General features: G+C 54.3%; 3 protein-coding genes across 4 annotated transcripts; 1 reads left to right on the top strand and 2 right to left on the bottom strand.

Moving 5' to 3' along the window:
- The first annotated feature begins 752 nt into the window (after positions 1–752).
- On the top strand, positions 753–3933 carry CD63 (CD63 molecule). Its single transcript, XM_042992485.1, has 8 exons — positions 753–838; positions 1434–1510; positions 2391–2579; positions 2756–2830; positions 2930–3025; positions 3138–3278; positions 3516–3599; positions 3774–3933. Exons 2-8 carry the CDS (start codon positions 1445–1447, stop codon positions 3837–3839), a joined length of 717 nt encoding a protein of 238 aa, XP_042848419.1. The 5' UTR covers positions 753–838; positions 1434–1444; the 3' UTR covers positions 3840–3933.
- A 46-nt stretch (positions 3934–3979) lies between these two features.
- On the bottom strand, positions 3980–9571 carry RDH5 (retinol dehydrogenase 5). 2 transcript variants are annotated; one of them, XM_042992484.1, is made up of 5 exons: positions 9100–9571; positions 7854–8048; positions 7440–7698; positions 5388–5551; positions 3980–5101 (listed from the first exon to the last, which is right to left on the bottom strand). In XM_042992484.1, exons 1-5 carry the CDS (start codon positions 9161–9163, stop codon positions 4878–4880), a joined length of 906 nt encoding a protein of 301 aa, XP_042848418.1. In that variant the 5' UTR covers positions 9164–9571; the 3' UTR covers positions 3980–4877. The 2 variants fall into 2 exon arrangements, with proteins under 2 accessions (XP_042848418.1, XP_042848417.1); XM_042992483.1 differs by having other exon boundaries at positions 3981–5101; positions 7854–8877; positions 9100–9117.
- Positions 9569–13278, bottom strand: BLOC1S1 (biogenesis of lysosomal organelles complex 1 subunit 1). The gene is made up of 4 exons (XM_007081462.3): positions 13113–13278; positions 12247–12319; positions 10037–10169; positions 9569–9761 (listed from the first exon to the last, which is right to left on the bottom strand). Exons 1-4 carry the CDS (start codon positions 13171–13173, stop codon positions 9651–9653), a joined length of 378 nt encoding a protein of 125 aa, XP_007081524.1. The 5' UTR covers positions 13174–13278; the 3' UTR covers positions 9569–9650.
- Positions 13279–16130: the final 2852 nt, after the last annotated feature.

The following is a 16130-nucleotide window of genomic DNA, read 5'->3' as shown; positions in this document are numbered from 1 at the left end:
TGGGAGCACAGACCTTGTCAACCCACCCCCGGAGGGAGGAACCAGACTCTGGGGCGTCACGATTGACTGACTTCTTCCCGTGCTCAGCCCACTACTCCGGAGCCCCAGAATATGGAGAAAGGGACTAACAGAAGGGGGACCGGAATACCCACTCTAGAATGTTGGGGGACTCCCAGGATGTGAGGCCAGGGACTTTCTGGAAGTGTTTATTCTGACCCCACCCGATCCCAGGGATCTAACAGCGCCCTCTGCCGACTCGGGGATGGGGATGGGGGCTTCAATAGAGATGGAGCCAGAGGAAGGTGGGCTCCGGGTGCAGGATGAAGCGGCCTCTTGAAGACCATTCCGTCACCTTGCCTCAGCTCGGTCACTCGGTCCGGGCGCTCAGAGAGTAACTCCGGGCCGCTCACGCCTGCTTGGCTCGCACACGCTTCCTCCGCTTCCCTGAACCAGAGAGAATCTGGCGCCGCTCGGTCCCGCTCTCCCAGTCGAGGTGGTATGGGGACGGGGACGCCAGAAGGGCCCCAGGCACCCTGAGGTCCTGCCCTCGGTGGCCTCCCCTCTCGGGGGTGGGCGCCGTCTTCTGGGTAGGGGCCACGTGGCCTTGGCCGGGCGGGGGGCTCGGCCCTCCCCTCGCCGGCCGGGTGACTCAGGCCGCAGCTGTTACCGCGTCACATGAGGGAGGCAGGCGGCCACTGGGCGGGGGAGGTGGCGGGGGAGGGGGCTGTGGCTGGAGGCCGGGGCGGGGCCGCGCGGCGGGCGGGGCCGCAGCCGGGGGCGCCGCTAGAGAGCCCCTGAGCCGCGGCGGGAGAGGAGCGCACAGCCTCGGGGAGCCCAGGTGAGGCCTCGGGGCCCGCGGCCGGCCTCGGCTCCGGGTGGGTGGTCGCTGGCAGCTCCCTCCTCCGGGGCTCGGCCCGGGTCCCCGGAGATCCGCCGTGCTCCCGGGCGCGCCCGAGGCCCTACAAACTTTGCAACTTTGAAAAGTTCCAGAGGCCCGGGCGGGGTGCGGTGGCGAGCTGGTCGCGCTTCTGTTTTGGGGGTGGTCAGGGCGCAGGGGAAGGCGGCTGGGGGTCGCGCTTGGCCGAGGACCATTGTTTTAGGGACTGGCGGGGTGAGGAGGGGGTGTTGGGCGCCGGGGGGCTGGCGGGCCGAGGGTGGGCGTCGGGCTCCGGCCTCTGTCGGCGCCCTGGGATCTTGCCCCGGGGCCCGGGAGGCTGCGGGGCAGGTCCAGGCTTCGCGGCGGTCGCCCCCACCCCTCTCCAGCCTGGAAGAAGAGGGGGCTGGGAGACGTGGATCCGACCGCGGGTTTCCGGGTGGGAGGGGCCGGGAAAGGGGGCCGAGCAGGGAAGGCCTCGAGGGCCGGCGGGGAGCTTTGCAACCGAGGTCCCCCTCCTCGGCCTGTTCTGATCCCCCTGCCCTCCCCTCTGCCCCAGGCCCGGCAGCCATGGCGGTAGAAGGAGGAATGAAATGTGTCAAGTTCTTGCTCTACGTTCTTCTGCTGGCCTTCTGCGTGAGTGGGATGGGGGATGATCGGGGCGCGCTGGCAGGGTGTGGGGAGACCGGGATCCGGAGTGGTGAGGGCTGGGGGGCCACGAATGAAGGCAGCTGGAGACCAGATGCGGGAGAGCCCGGGAAACGGGCCGAAGACAGCAGGGCCACCCCACCCCCTCCAGCTTTCAGGGACCTCTGAGGCTAGTTTGGACCAAGAATGGACTGCGTGGGTGCGCAGCACCCTCCCCCTCGCCCCTTCTGGCCCTTCCTGTCTGGTGACCCAACCAACCACTTGTGATACCGGGTAATGGGGCAACCAGCCAACGGCCGGCCTGATGCTATCGCCTTGGGGCTTCCCCCTCCTCCCCACCCTCCCCACCCTTCTCCCCTACCCCCCATTCCTTTCCATTCCCTCATCCCTCTCACCGCTTCGGGGTGGGGAAGGGCTCAGCCGGCCACAATTTGCTCCTGCCCTGGGGTCCTGGCTTGAGAGACTGCTCTATGTCCAGGGAGGAGCTCACCACTCTTACCTCTTTTCCTTCTCCCTTCTCCTCCTTGGCCTTGTGGGCCTGAGGAACCTGAGTCACAGCTGAGGAGGAGGGGGTGGCCATTGGAAGATAGTGAGATGGCAATTCTGGGAGCCCTAGAGGCCCACAGGAAGCACCACTCTAGGTTAGAAATATGTGCCCTGGGGTCAAGGCTTTCTGGGAACTCCTCTTTTGGCCTTTGATCAAACTGTTGGGCAAATATGGGTCATCCCACACCATATTCTCCCAGGTGTGAGAATCTGTCTCTCTGGGATGGGGCTAAGTCTGTGTCCTGGGTGCAGCTGCTGCCCTCTGTCACGGAGGTCTGCCAGGTCGTGGGTCTGGCCTAACCCTGACCTGCCCTCCTCGCAGGCCTGTGCAGTGGGATTGATCGCCGTGGGTGTAGGGGCCCAGCTGGTCCTGAGGCAGACCATTGTCCAGGGGGCCACGCCTGGCTCCCTGTTGCCCGTGGTCATCATCGCAGTGGGTGCCTTCCTCTTCCTGGTGGCCTTCGTAGGCTGCTGTGGGGCCTGCAAGGAGAACTACTGTCTTATGGTCACGGTGAGCACAGTGTGGGGCCAGCATGGGTGTCTGGGACTGCTGGGAGGGCACTTCTACTGTGGGGGCTTAGGAGGTGGGTGAGGAAAACCTTTATGAAGGAGCTAGAGGCTGGCTGGGCCACAGCAGGCCACTCTCACCAAGACTCCAAACCTGACCCTTGCCCATTGTGCCTGCAGTTTGCCATCTTCCTGTCTCTTATCATGCTGGTGGAGGTGGCTGTAGCCATTGCTGGCTATGTGTTTAGAGACAAGGTAAGCAGGGAAAAGGGGAGGGCCCTGCCTCAGAGGTCTGGCTGCTCTGGGACCCGTTTGCCTTAGTTTGACCTCAACAATGCTCCTTCCAATTCCCAGGTGATGTCAGAATTTAATAAGGACTTCCGGCAGCAGATGCAGAATTATCCAAAAAACAACCACACGGTTTCGATTGTGGACAGGATGCAGGAAGATGTGAGTGAGGTTTCTGGGAGCAGGGGTAGTGGGGGAAGAAGATTCTCATCTTCATATTGAAGGTGGATGTTCACGCAATAACCTTCTGCCTGGTATTTCTCCTCTCGTGCAGTTTAAATGCTGTGGGGCAGCTAACTACACAGACTGGGAGAGCATCCCTCTCATGCCCAAGGACCGAGTCCCGGACTCCTGCTGCATCAATGTCACCCAGGGCTGTGGGATTTCTTTCAAGGTGAAGGAGATCCACGAAGAGGTAAGGGAGAAGTTGAGAGAACAGGGGACTTGGGAAACCTGGGAAATGTTTCAAGAGTTGAGAGGGACCAGGGATGGAGGTGGAGAGGGTTGGGGTTTTGGGATGGGGGGGGTCGGTATCTGGGAATGCTAGTGGCAGGGTGAAAGATACAGAGCGTGCGGGAGAGATCAAAGGACCCAGGAGGTGGGTGGGAAATTTCTGATTGTGTTCTTGCCTTGTGTGGCTACTACCCTTCAGGGCTGTGTGCAGAAGATTGGGGGCTGGCTGAGGAGCAATGTGCTGGTGGTGGCTGCAGCAGCCTTGGGCATTGCCTTTGTGGAGGTGAGAGGCATCTTTTGGACTTCTGGGGCATCTGAGCAGTAGGGGCAGTGGGAAGAGGTGCTGAGGAGGTACTGGCTTGGAGATGAGGGCCCTGGTTGTGTTTGGGGTCTCTTGGGTGGGTCTGGGGTACTTTGCCTTTCTGACTCTTCTCCACCCCTCTATCTTTGCTTTTAGGTACTGGGAATTATCTTTGCCTGCTGCCTCGTGAAGAGCATCCGAAGTGGCTATGAGGTGATGTAGGGGTCTGGTCGCTTCAGCCCCCTCATCTAAGGGAGTGGGGTAGCACACTCCAGGTTTTTCAATTAAACTGATTATTTTTTCAGACTGAAAAAAAGTCTCAGTTTGTCTTGAAGAATGATACTTTATCCTTTCCCTCTCCTCCACCGTGTTCCTGTCCTGTGGGACCTTGTGTTTGCACCTTGGGCAAGAAAGGCTAATTTTGGGGGGGGGGGTGGGGAGGGATGTTTTGGAAAGGCAGGTTTTGCTGAAGGCGTTAGTGGGGCTAGCAGTGGAAGGGGGATCTGGAGGTTGTGGCCCATTGTCCTCCCTGTCTCCTAGCCATGTGCTGCAATGTTCATGAAGCCATCTCCTTCAAAAGTCAGGGGGTTCCCCACAAAGATTCTGTCTGGGAGAGGCCAGCCCAGATTTACCATGGACATCTTTTCCCTGGCCTTCTGCCCACCTCTGAGGGCCCAGCAACTCCCTCCCCAACAAAGGGGACCTGGCTCCTTTCAGGCTGGTGATAAGTTGCTATGACACCTTTGTGGCCAGTATCCATCTTTCTGGACTTAGATAATAGAAGACAACTGAAGTGGGTATTGCCTTTTTTCCCCAATGGAAACCACCCATCCTGGCCCTGACCCCTCCTCACCACCTTCTGTCCCTCCCAAGAAAAGCAGGTGAAGGCCATTTGCACTCCCAACACTGAGCTGCAACTTGACTCCTTGTAGAAAATACATGCCCAATAGTGCCATCTGGTGGCCATTCTTCCATGTGCTTCAAAGAGCACCTAGTCACAAGCCAGTTCCCTTAGCCTCTGTCCCCCTTCCCGCTAGTTGCTAGTTGTTTTGCAGTCATTAAACAGGCCAGAGACCCTGGGCATTAAATCAGCCTAGGGGCTAGCACTTAAATGGGGTCAGTCCCCCACTGGGCAACTCCATTTCTGCCCACTTCCAGTGCTTTTTTTTAACAATACACATTTATTCAGTACTTATTTTGTACCAGTACCAGGCAGTACCCGGGTGGGGACTGAAACAATCTTTTGCTGGAAGGCTGGATTCAGCAGACTGCCTGGGCAGGCTTGGGAAAGACCCAGGTGAGCACAGCATCCACCAGGCTGGCTGGCAAGTAGGAGGCCGGCAGCCAGAGCAGCTTGGCATCCCAGCCTGGGCTGTAGCGGGTTCTGGGGTGACGAGCAGTCAGGGCATGCTCCAGGCACCTGCTCACCTTGGTCAGGTCTGGGTCACAGATCAGGCTCATGATGCGCCGCTGCATTTTAAAGTCTGCAGTCCAGGAGGTGGTTGTAATCAGTGTCCCTGTCCCACCCCAGCCTATCTCAGGCCCTGTCTTCTGGGTCCTGGAACTGGTCCCCGGCAGAGGTGAGATGGATCCTTAGTCCCCTCCCCAGTTTGGCGAGTGGGCAGGTTCCACATGGCCTGGATGTTCTTTGGCATCTCATTCTCCCTCACCTCCTCTCTGCCCACCTCCTCCCAGCAGGCTGGTGTAGGATGGGCCCTTCTGGCACTTTCATTTCCCTTCGTACGACCCTGTGTGGGCCCAGATACTCACACTTGGTGAGGAAGGCCTCCCCGTAGTGGGCCTGTGTGTCAGGAGGTAGCCGTGCCCAGCACTCCTGCAGCGTGTTCTCCAAACTCTCCAGGTTTGTCACAGGGGTTTGGAAGAAGCCAGGCTCCACAATGGAGACTCGGACACCAAAAGGAGCCACATCCCGCCTGGATGGGAGTAGACCGGAGGTTTTTGGGTTCTTGCTCTATAGGAAAGGGATCTTCTGACACATGGGTATGGGGGCTAAAATGGGGAAGTTATCACAGGCCAGGGACAGAGGTCCTGATGGTAAAGGAGATCCCTGCTGTCCTGGGATGGGGACAAGTGGAACAGGTATTTTTGAGGTTTCCTTTATATTCTATGATCTAGAGTGGGGGGGGGTCAGTAAACTTCTTAAAGAGCCAGGCAGTAAATACTTTTGGCATCACAGACATAAAAATTAATGATATCATGTAGGTACTTTTTTTATTTTTACATTTTTTTAAATGTCTGTATTTGAGGGGGGAGGGAGGGGCAGAGAGAGATGGAGACAGAATCTGAAGCAGGCTCCTGATTCTGAGTTGTCAGCACAGAGTCTGACGTGGGGTGCAAACCCACAAGCTGTGAGATCATGACCTGAGCTGAAGTTGGATCCTTAACTGAGCCATCCAGGTGCCCTGGATGTTTATTTTTGAGTGAGAGAGAGAGAGTGAGTGGGGGAGGGGCAGAGAAGAGGGAAACATAGGATACGAAGCAGGCTCTACTTCGATAGCACAGAGCCTGATACAGGGCTCAAACTCACGAACCTGGAGATCATGACCTGAGCTGAAGTCGGAAGCTTAACTGACAGCCACCCAGGTGCCCTCAGATAGGTACTTCTATAATCACTTACAGTGTAACCATTTAAAAATGTAAATACCATTATTAGCTTGTAGGCTACTGACCAGATTTGGCTTAAGAACCAGTTTACCAACTCCTGAGCTAGAAGAACCCCTTTCCCTAGGTCCCAGAACACAGCATGGAATCCTGAGTGCTGGACATGAAGGGAGTAGATTGGTGTTTGCTGCGGAGACTGCAGGGATACATCCAACTCCCTTGACATGGATGCAGAAATCCAAGTATAAAGTCTGTGTTCCATGATGCTGAGTGGAAAATGAAAAGACCCAAGGATAGGGAACGCCTGCGTGGCTCAGTCGCTTATGTGGTAGATTCTTCATTTCGGCTCAGGTCATGATCTCAGTCAGGAGATTGAGCCCTGCCTGCATCGAAAGCTCTGTGCTGGGCATGGAGTCTGCTTAAGATTCTCCCTCTCTCTTTGCCCCTTTTCCACTTGTGCACGCACATGCGCGCTCTCTTTCAAAAAAACCAAAAAACAACCCACCCCCCCCAAAAGGTATATAATTTAAATTCATTGCTGAGTGAAGGTGACGAAGGCAGGCTTCCTACAGAAGATAGGCTGGCTGGGGGGTACTTGTACTGCTCAGAATTCAGGCTCTGGTCTCATGTGGTACTTGTCAAGTCTCCTTTATGCTCTCAAGGGACTTTGGACATTATTGCTTAAAGATGAGGGATGGGAGAATGTAATGACCAGGCAAGCAGACTTGGGGGCAAGTCCCCGCATTTCTACTAACTAGTTGTGTGGTCTTGGGTAATAACTTGGGTAAGTTATATTACCCTGAGGATATTAATACCTAATCCCTTATAAGGTTGCTGGAAGAAATGAGAAAATGTTCCACAAAGGTACTAGCTCATCACAAGTAACAGTTATTAATAATAATACTAATAATGACAGCAGGCTTCTTGGGGCATTTTCTACATGCCAGTCTCTGTTGGGGCCTTACATGTACCTCATTCTACTCACAACACCCATGAGGCAGGTCTTCTCATTCTGATTTAACAGGTAGGGAATAAACTGGGGGAAAAGAGAAGTAACCTATCAAGGTCACAAAGCACCCATGAGAGACGGCTGGCGTCTGAAGCCACAAAGCTAAGCCCTCAGCTGTCTCCTCTTCAGTATCGCACTCTGCAGTGTTTTAGTCATCTCTGCCGGGCAGCCCAGGGCTCTGCACCCCTTACCTCAGGCTGTCAGAGAAGGCCTCCAGGCCAAACTTGGAGACACAGTAGCCCCCACCATTGGCTGCCAGGCGACCCAGAACACTGGTGATGTTGACCACCCGGCCCCTGGCCTGCTGGAGCAGGGGGAGCAGGGCAAGGGTGACCCCGATGGGACCCAGCGTATTCACGCTCAGCACCCGATGGAAATCATCTCGTGTGAGCCACGGCGTGGGCCCAATGATACCAGCCACACCAGCATTATTCACCAGACCAAAAAGCCCTGTGGAGAGATGAAACAGATCCCGTCGGGTAGGTAAGGCGTTCCAACACTCTCTCCTGATCACTCCTCCTTCCCCACGCAGTTTTTCTTGCTTCCCGCCGCCCCTGTGACTGAGCACCCTGCACCACGAGCCCTGTGGCCCCACTGCTACTCACCTGTTTCACCAACATGTGTTTCCACCCACTTGGCTGCCCGCTGGACACTCTGGGGCTCAGTGACATCAAGCAGGGTGGTGTGGAGGCGAGAGGAGGCCACGCGCTGTAGGTCCTCTGCCCCTGAGGGGGTCAGGCAGCTGGCCAGGACTCGGAAGCCTCTCTGGTCCAGTCTCAGTGCCAGAAGCCGCCCGAAGCCTGAGTCACAGCCGGTGATGAAGATGAAAGCATCGCTGGCAGGCAGGCTCTGTCGGTCCCTGAACAACCACAGCGCTGCCCAGATCAAGACTCCCAGCAGCAGAGGCAGCCACATGGCCAGAGCCCAAGTGACCTGCAGGTGGCAGCCGAGACTGGGCAGGAAAACTTGTCTAGTTTACTCTGGCTCTTAAACCCTTGCCCCTAATATCCTCCCCTCCCTCACTGGAAGTCTGGTCTGAGCATATTGAGAAATTACCTGCTGGGCGGGTAATTAGCAAACTAGGGCTCATCTAAGCAAAGCAAAGATTGAGGCAGACCCTATAATTGTTGCTAACTTAACTAAAATCAGATTAGCGGGGTCCTGTGTGCAGGCCTGCTGCACGGGAGCAGAGGGATCTGGTTCGCAGTCACCTCTCCCGCCAAGCCAGGGACATCTAAATTCTCTAAATGTAAACTGGGCCTTATTTTTTGAAACACATGGGGCAAAGAGCCCCACATTTTAATCCTGGTGGCCCTAAACTTACTGTGGGATGCTGAGTATCTCACCTGTTTTCTATTTTACCAGTGGGGCCAACACCCACCGTGGTCCACCTGGGAATTGTGGAGGGTCAGAGGGGATAATGTGTGAGGAAACACATGAAAAGCTTTGACTTATCAATACATGCAACACCTGGATACTCCTCTCATAGCACCCAGCTCCCAGTGCCCTGCTTACCTCCTCTGGGGAAAGCTAGCAGGTAGGTGCCCCAAATCCTTCTTTTCCTTTGTTCGAGAGGCTTTGCTCCCAGTCTTCCCAGGTTTCCACACTAGCTACAGCTAATGCCAATGTCTGCAGTGGGCGGACTGGGTGTCAGGGTATTAAGTGGATGTGGGTGAGGGGAGGGGCTGGGAGGAGGAGCCAGGGAAGCTGGAGCCTGGCAATTGAAGCCAAGGCTTGGCACAGGCCAGGTGTGCCCCAGCCCCCTTCTTGGCTGGCTTTACCAGCTGGGGGTACCTGACCACCTGTGTCGTGGGCTCCCAGGAAGAGGGCTATGTCAAGGATGGCACCTACCCCTCTCTGTTGGTGACCTTGGACCTGACACTCCTCCTTCTTCCAAGCCCTGAAGTGCCCCCATGACCAAGAATTAATCTCCAACCTGGTCCGGACTCATGACACCGCTTAGCACCAGGCTGGGAGAGGCCACGAGCACGTGGAGAGGCAGAGAGCCAGAGCCAGCACCAGGCCTGCTCCCTGTCCTATTTCTCCTCTGCAAGAAACTGAAGTCCTGTGTTAGGAAGCTTGGGGCAGGGCACCCAGACCTTCTCTGGGGAGGTGCGGGAAACTTCTACCCTCTAGGTACCCAACATACACCTGCACCAGGCCCAAAGAGGAAAAGAGGGGTGAGATAGTAAGAGGAAGCTAGTTCCACCCTCTAGCCAAAGTGTACCTGTAGCTTAGGGAGACAGTCTTTGAATCTTCCACTCCTACCCACCATGCTGGGCTGGTAGCTCTTTGAAACATACCACAGAGAAATGGAGGCTTGTGTTTTATTCTTGTCTCCTGCCCCCCCCCCCCGCCCCAGGGGAGATAGGAGGGGCGGGGCAGAGGAAAGGGAAGAGGGGCTAGGAGGGGGCAGACTGCAGCTGCCCTTTGTACACGTATTCCAGTGCGGTGGCAATGGTTCGCATGTCCAGCTCGATGCTCCGAGCCCAGTTCTCCACATCCCCGATTTCCTGGGAAGGGGAGGAGGTGGGAGGTGGGGAATCAGGGTGGGTAGAATGTAGCTCTAAGGAGACAGACAGGGGCACTTTCCGTCCATCCCCTAGAAAGGGCTTTGCTTGGACCCACCAGCTATTTTCATCTCTCTAGCTTTTCTGACACTGGGGCCATACATGGCATTTCTGGGACCAGCCCCACTTCTTTTTTAACCTGAGGCCTAAGGTGACCCGACTGGAGGCATTTAACGGGGGCCCAGGATGGGGCCAGTGATGTAGGGAGTGTGGCCCACCTTGAGTGCCTGATTGAAGTTCTCCACCATCCCGATCCACTGGCCTGTTTGCTTGGCAAACTGGGCAGCCTGGACCTGTAGGGTCTTCACCTCATGATCCAGCTTTCTCTGGTTCATGTAGGCCTGGGCCACACTAGAGGTTGGAAGAGAGACGAGATCAACTCACCCGGCTGGTGGGGAGTGGTCTCTAGGACTAATATTCCACTGCAAGAGCCAGAGGTCAGCCAGGAGTCAGGCTGGGGAAAACCTCATGATTTTGGCCATTCTTGGATGTGATGCAAATGACTACTGTACATGCAAACGAACCAGCTTCTTCCTCCCACTCCCAGGATTCCCAGGAAAGCCTAGCTGGGAGCTGACTAGAAACTTACCATCTCCTACCCCCCCAAAGGAATTCCTGAAGCTGGGTGAGAGAAGGGAGGATTCCCTGAGGAAGAAGCTGAGAGGGTAAAGGGGGTGCAGAGAAGCTGGGAAAATCCAGCAGCAGGGACACATCTGGCAGTGATTGGAAGCCCAAGGGTCTGTGCAAGAAGTTGGGAAGGGAAATTGGGCCCCTCCCTGACTCTGGGATGCGATGGGAGAGCAGCTCCCCTCCCCAGGAACTCAGGGTCAAGAGAAGATATCCCAGGGGCTGCCTCTTGGCTCTCAAGTCTCTCTCCCAACCCTTCTCTTTTCGCCCACACAGATGAACGAACACACACACATAATCTCTCTCTCTCCCTTCCTTCTTTCTGCTCTAGGCAGTAGTTTTTCTTTTCTCCTCAACCAAGGTTGGCTGTACTTACCATTAATACCATGAGGTTGGTACCTCCAACTCTCTGCCCTGTTCCCCCTTCCCCTAATCTCACAATAACTGTTCTCTCTTACTGGCTAGGGAGTCTTTTCACTCACCATCCTAAAGCTCTAGGTCAGCTGGGAGACTCCGCATCCGGTATCCACCCCCCACTGGAATCTGTGGGGGCTGGAGGGGGCAACGGGTTGGGGTGGGTGGAAAGAGTGGGAAGGACACCTGACAGGGGCTGAGATAGACTGAGCCTTTGTTTTCCTTTCCAGGGAATGAGAGGACCTGTGGGCAGAACACAAAACCCTTTCTAATCTGGCTTTGGCTTAGCTGTCCTTTAAGCTGAAAGAGGGGTGGCCCCTAGCAAAGGAAGAGCATAGGGAGAAGCCTGGCCAGTCTCACAGCAGAGCCCGAGAGGCACCAATGTGGGAGGAAGGAAAGGGGGCAGACCCTGTCCTTTTTCTTTGGGAGACAGCTTGGCCATAGTAGGGGGTAGTGTACGAGCTGAAACAGTAATAGCGGGCTCCCAATGCTTCAAGAGATTCCCCTGGGAGTTCCTAAAATGCCAGTTTTTCCTATTGACCTCCTATTTTCACATTGAGTGAAGGGAGAGGTCTGGAGGGGAGAGATCAGAGGCCCCAACCACTGCCTTCTTGTCCCTTAATCTTCCCCAGAGATGACTAATGAAGATGACAGTCCCTGCATGGCTCACTTGGGTGACTCAGTCTCTGGATTCACAGCCAAGCTATTCTACTTGCCCTGCCATGGAAGACATCATACTGCCCCTTTTCTTCCGACAGATAGCCTATCACATCATCGTCGCAGCACTCTTCTGGGTCACTCAGGGTCAAGAGACAATATTCTTTGCTCCTTCCCAAGTTTTTGGTTGTTACTGGCATTCTCATATAGGGCTGGCACAGGGGGTGGTCTCTGGAGACCGGGAAGGAAGGGAAGAGACAGCCTGGCTCTGCTACAGCTCCTGGCATAGGTTCTGCCCTCACCCTCACTGGCTGTGCCACCTCTTTCCTGCCAGCTGCTCCCCAGGCCTGCCAGAGGGTGGGAGGTAGAGAAGGAGAGGGTGGCAAGTTGTGGTAAAGGAGGGTGCTCTCCCTCCTGCTGAAGTGACAGCTGGGCTTGGAGGAGTGAAGGGAAGTGGGCAGATGGCATCAAGCTGTGAGCACCAGGGAAGTTATTAGGGGGAGGGGGAAATCTGGCTGCCTCTTCAACCACTGCTGCTGCTCCTCCTTGTGCAACGTTAGGGGTCAGAGCTGACTCAAGCCTTTCTCTATAAAATTAAGCTGGGTGACAGGAATGGAGGGAATGAAATGGAACATCTCATCCCCTCAACAGCAATCTGAGGGCTAGACGTTGCCAGTGCCTAAATTTGGGGGGCGGGGGGTGGTGGTGGTTGATGGGAAGACGTTCATACCCCACATTGAGGTGATCCACCAAAGCTTCTGTCAGGCAGGTCGCTGCAGTGATAGCCTCTCGCCTCCTCTTCTCTGGGGGTGGGGGGAAAAGGGATTGGAGTGGAGACTTGGTTTTTTGAAGCGTGGTGCTGAAGGTTCACCACCCATTAATTACTATTCCGCTAGTTGCGGGAACATCTCAGCTAATCTCACAGCGCCAGAGCTGAAAAGGACCTTGCAAAACATAAAGGAAGCCTTTTCATTTTATTTCATTATTTAAAAAAAATTTTTATTAGAAAACTTTTTTTCTAGGCCTTTTCATTTTAGAGGTGAGTTAACTGGTACCCTGGGAGGGGAAGCGACTCACCCGGGAACGCTAACGAGTCAGTGGCAGCGCCCAGGACTCCAGACCCTCGGGCACTATTTTCCCACAGTCTTGGCTTGAGGATTGGTAACTCCCGGATTCCCTGGCCAGATTCAGGAAACAAGGGCCCCACCCCTATTTCGGTGGTTTTAGGCCTCTAAGAGTCCCGGCTCAGTCGGGTCCTAGCACCCCCCTGCCTTCAGGAGCGTCCCTTGCCACTTTCAGGACGCGAGGCTCCCTGGGCCAATCGGCACCGCGTTCCACGCGCAGGGGCGGGACCAGGATGCGGGAAGACAGAGCGTGGGGGGCGTGGCCCAGAAGAGGCCGTAGTGTTGCCGAGGGGCCAGAGCCCGTTGGCAAGGGAACCGAAATTTCCAAAAAAGCGCCCCCACCCCCTCCCCGACGCCCGTGCCCACTAGCCCGCGCCCTTCCCTGGATCTGGGCCGTTACTTGAGGTCCAGGCTCCGGCTGAGGCTAGGCCGCGGCGGGAGAGAAAACGGCGGACAGGGACGTTCTGCTCACCCTGCAGCTCCTTGCGTTCGTTCTGCTTGGCTTGGTGTTCTTTCAGCAGGCGAGACAGCATGATCGCGGCGCGCTGGGGGCTGGGCGCGCCCGGCCCTCTCCGACTGCGGGAACTGGAACTGGTGCTTCGGCTCCCGAGGGGCCCGGGTCACGTGACCGCAGTGTCACGTGAGCCCTGGACCGCCCCCTTTTGAGACCTAGGGTAGAGGACATAGAAGATCTTGGCTGGGAACGGAGGGACTTGTAGAGGGTTGGGGGTAAGCGAGCTTTTGTCTTTATTGGGGGCTCCCTTTTTGGTCAGTGTTGGAAGAAATTTTCTCCAGTACCCATATTATAGAGCTCGTTTTGGACATCTTTGGATCTCAAGGCTCCCGGGAGGGTTGGTACTGCCAGGATATCCATCCTTGTTCCGTATTGGGGGAGCAGAGACTCCCTGGACTCATTGAAATTCTTTTCCTTTCCTCGCCTTTCCCTTCTGGCAGCTCTGGCCGGTTCTCAGTTGATTCTGAGCACTCTCCCTCTGGGAGGGAAAGCATTCCTCTCGTTTCCAGCCCTTTCTCTTAGTACTCTGCCAAGGTTCTTCAGCTCTGGGTGATCATTGTAGAGAAGAAGCATTTTCGGCATTTCAAGCGGCCTCCTAGGGAGCTTTGCTAATTTGGTTGACCATGTGTGGTGAAAGTATAATCCCATCCCTGTCCTTTTGTGGTCAGGGAATGCGAACCCTTTCAGTCTGACCAGAAGAAAAAGTGCTGCTGTCACAGTAAAAGGTAAATCATAAAACCTCTCTGAATTAAAGAGAAATGCTTCCGGGATTAACTCCAACAAGAAAAATCTGTAAACATTATCAACATATTCTTGCTATTGCCATAATCTCTCTTGGTGCACCACGCACTAACATGCTGGGTGATTCTGGGCAAGTTGCTTATGCACTCTGGATTTTGATTTTCCCCCTAGTAAAATAAGGGGATTGGATTAAATCAGCAGCTCTCAACCCTGGCTAAACATTAGGTCCACCTGGGGAAGTTTGCAAAAATGCCTTGGCCCTAGGTAAATTAACTTAGATCTGTAAGGAGTGGACCCCAAGTACAAATATTTTTTACTTTTTTATGAAAAAGATTTTTTAGGGGCTTCTGGGTGGCTCAGTGGGTTAAGCATCCGACTTCAGCTCAGGTCATGGTCCCACGGTCTGTGAGTTTAAGCCCTGCGTCGGGCTCTGCGCGCTGACAGCTCAGAGCCTGGAGTCTGCTTCCGATTCTGTGTCTCCCTCTCTCTGCCCCTCCCCCACTAGCGCTGTGTCTCCCTCTGTCTCAAAAATAAATAAACATTAAAAAAAACCCCCCTGCTCATGCTCTGTCTCTCTCTGCCTCAAAAATAGACATTAAAAAAACTAAAAAAAATTTTTTTTAATGTTTATTTATTTTTGAGACAGAGGGAGACACAGCGCTAGTGGGGGAGGGGCAGAGAGAGAGGGAGACACAGAATCGGAAGCAGACTCCAGGCTCTGAGCTGTCAGCGCAGAGCCTGACCAGGGGCTCGAATCTGTCAACCATGAGATCATGGCCTGAGCCGAAATCAGACACTCAACAGACTGAGTCACCCCGGCGCCCCAGTACAAGTATTTTTTAAAAAGTTATTTAACTAATTCTAGTATGCATCTGACATTGAGAATCGTTGGACTAAACCATATCTAAGGCTGTTTCCAACTTTGGCAGTCTCATTTTGTGATCCAGTTACATACTAGAAAATTAGCCTTGGGGCGCCTGGGTGGCTCGGTCAGTTAAGCGTCCGACTTCGGCTCAGGTCACGATCTCGCGATCTCGCGATCTCGCAGTCCGTGGGTTGGAGCCCTGCGTCGGGCTCTGGGCTGATGGCTCAGAGCCTGGAGCCTGCTTCCGATTCTGTGTCTCCCTCTCTCTCTGCTCCTCCCCCGTTCATGCTCTGTCTCTCTCTCTGTCTCAAAAATAAATAAACGTTAAAAAAAAATAATAAAAAAAAAAAGAAAATTAGCCTTGCTATATGTACTTGCAGGGGAAGAGAAATAGGCGCTGATTTATTTATTTATTAAAAAATTTTTTTTAAATGTTTATTTATTTTTGACAGAGACAGAGACAATGCAAGTGGGTTAGGGGCAGAAAGAGAGGGAGACACAGAATCCGAAGCAGGCTCCAGGCTCTGAGCTGTCAGCACAGAGCCTGACGCGGGGCTCGAACTCAGGAGGTGTGAGTTCATGACTTGAGCTCAACCAACTGAGCCACCCAGGCACCCTGATAGGTGCTGATTTAGAATAAAACATTCTTGGGTTTTCTGAGAAAGAGTTGAGGATCACTGATTGATTGAGTCATTCAGCTGTTTGGAGAGTAGCATATTAAGTCCTGGGAGGTGTGCAACCTTGAAAGTGTTAGTGAATGAAATAGTTAAGTGGTAGCATAAAGCAGGACATTAAATGCCCCCAACATAAAAACTCTGAATAAAAATGTTACAGGGGCGCCTGGGTGGCGCAGTCGGTTAAGCGTCCGACTTCAGCCAGGTCACGATCTTGCGGTCTGTGGGTTCGAGCCCCGCGTCAGGCTCTGGGCTGATGGCTCGGAGCCTGGAGCCTGTTTCCGATTCTGTGTCTCCCTCTCTCTCTGCCCCTCCCCCGTTCATGCTCTGTCTCTCTCTGTCCCAAAAATAAATAAAAAACGTTGAAAAAAAAATGTTAGACTGTGGGGGCGCCTGGGTGACTCAGTTGGTTAGGTGTTCGACTTCAGCTCAGGTCATGATCTCATGGTTTGTGAGTTTGAGCCCTGTGTCAGGCTCTGTGCTGACAGCTCAGAGCCTGGAGCCTGCCTCAGATTCTGTCTGTTCTCTCTCTGTCTCTCTCTGTCTCTGTCTCTGTTTCTCTCTGTCTCTCTCTCTCTCGGCCTCTCCCTCACTCACGCTCTGTCACTATCTCTCTCTCAAAGGTAAATAAACATTAAAAATTTTTTTTTTCCAACTTTTTTTTTTTTTTAATTTATTTTTGGTACAGAGAGAGAC

The sequence above is a fragment of the Panthera tigris genome, chromosome B4 (assembly GCF_018350195.1).
Source record: "Panthera tigris isolate Pti1 chromosome B4, P.tigris_Pti1_mat1.1, whole genome shotgun sequence".
NCBI classification, from domain to species: Eukaryota; Metazoa; Chordata; class Mammalia; order Carnivora; family Felidae; genus Panthera; species Panthera tigris.
The sequence above is the reverse complement of the archived record's forward strand: the minus strand, read 5'-3'. Positions and strand labels throughout refer to the sequence as shown.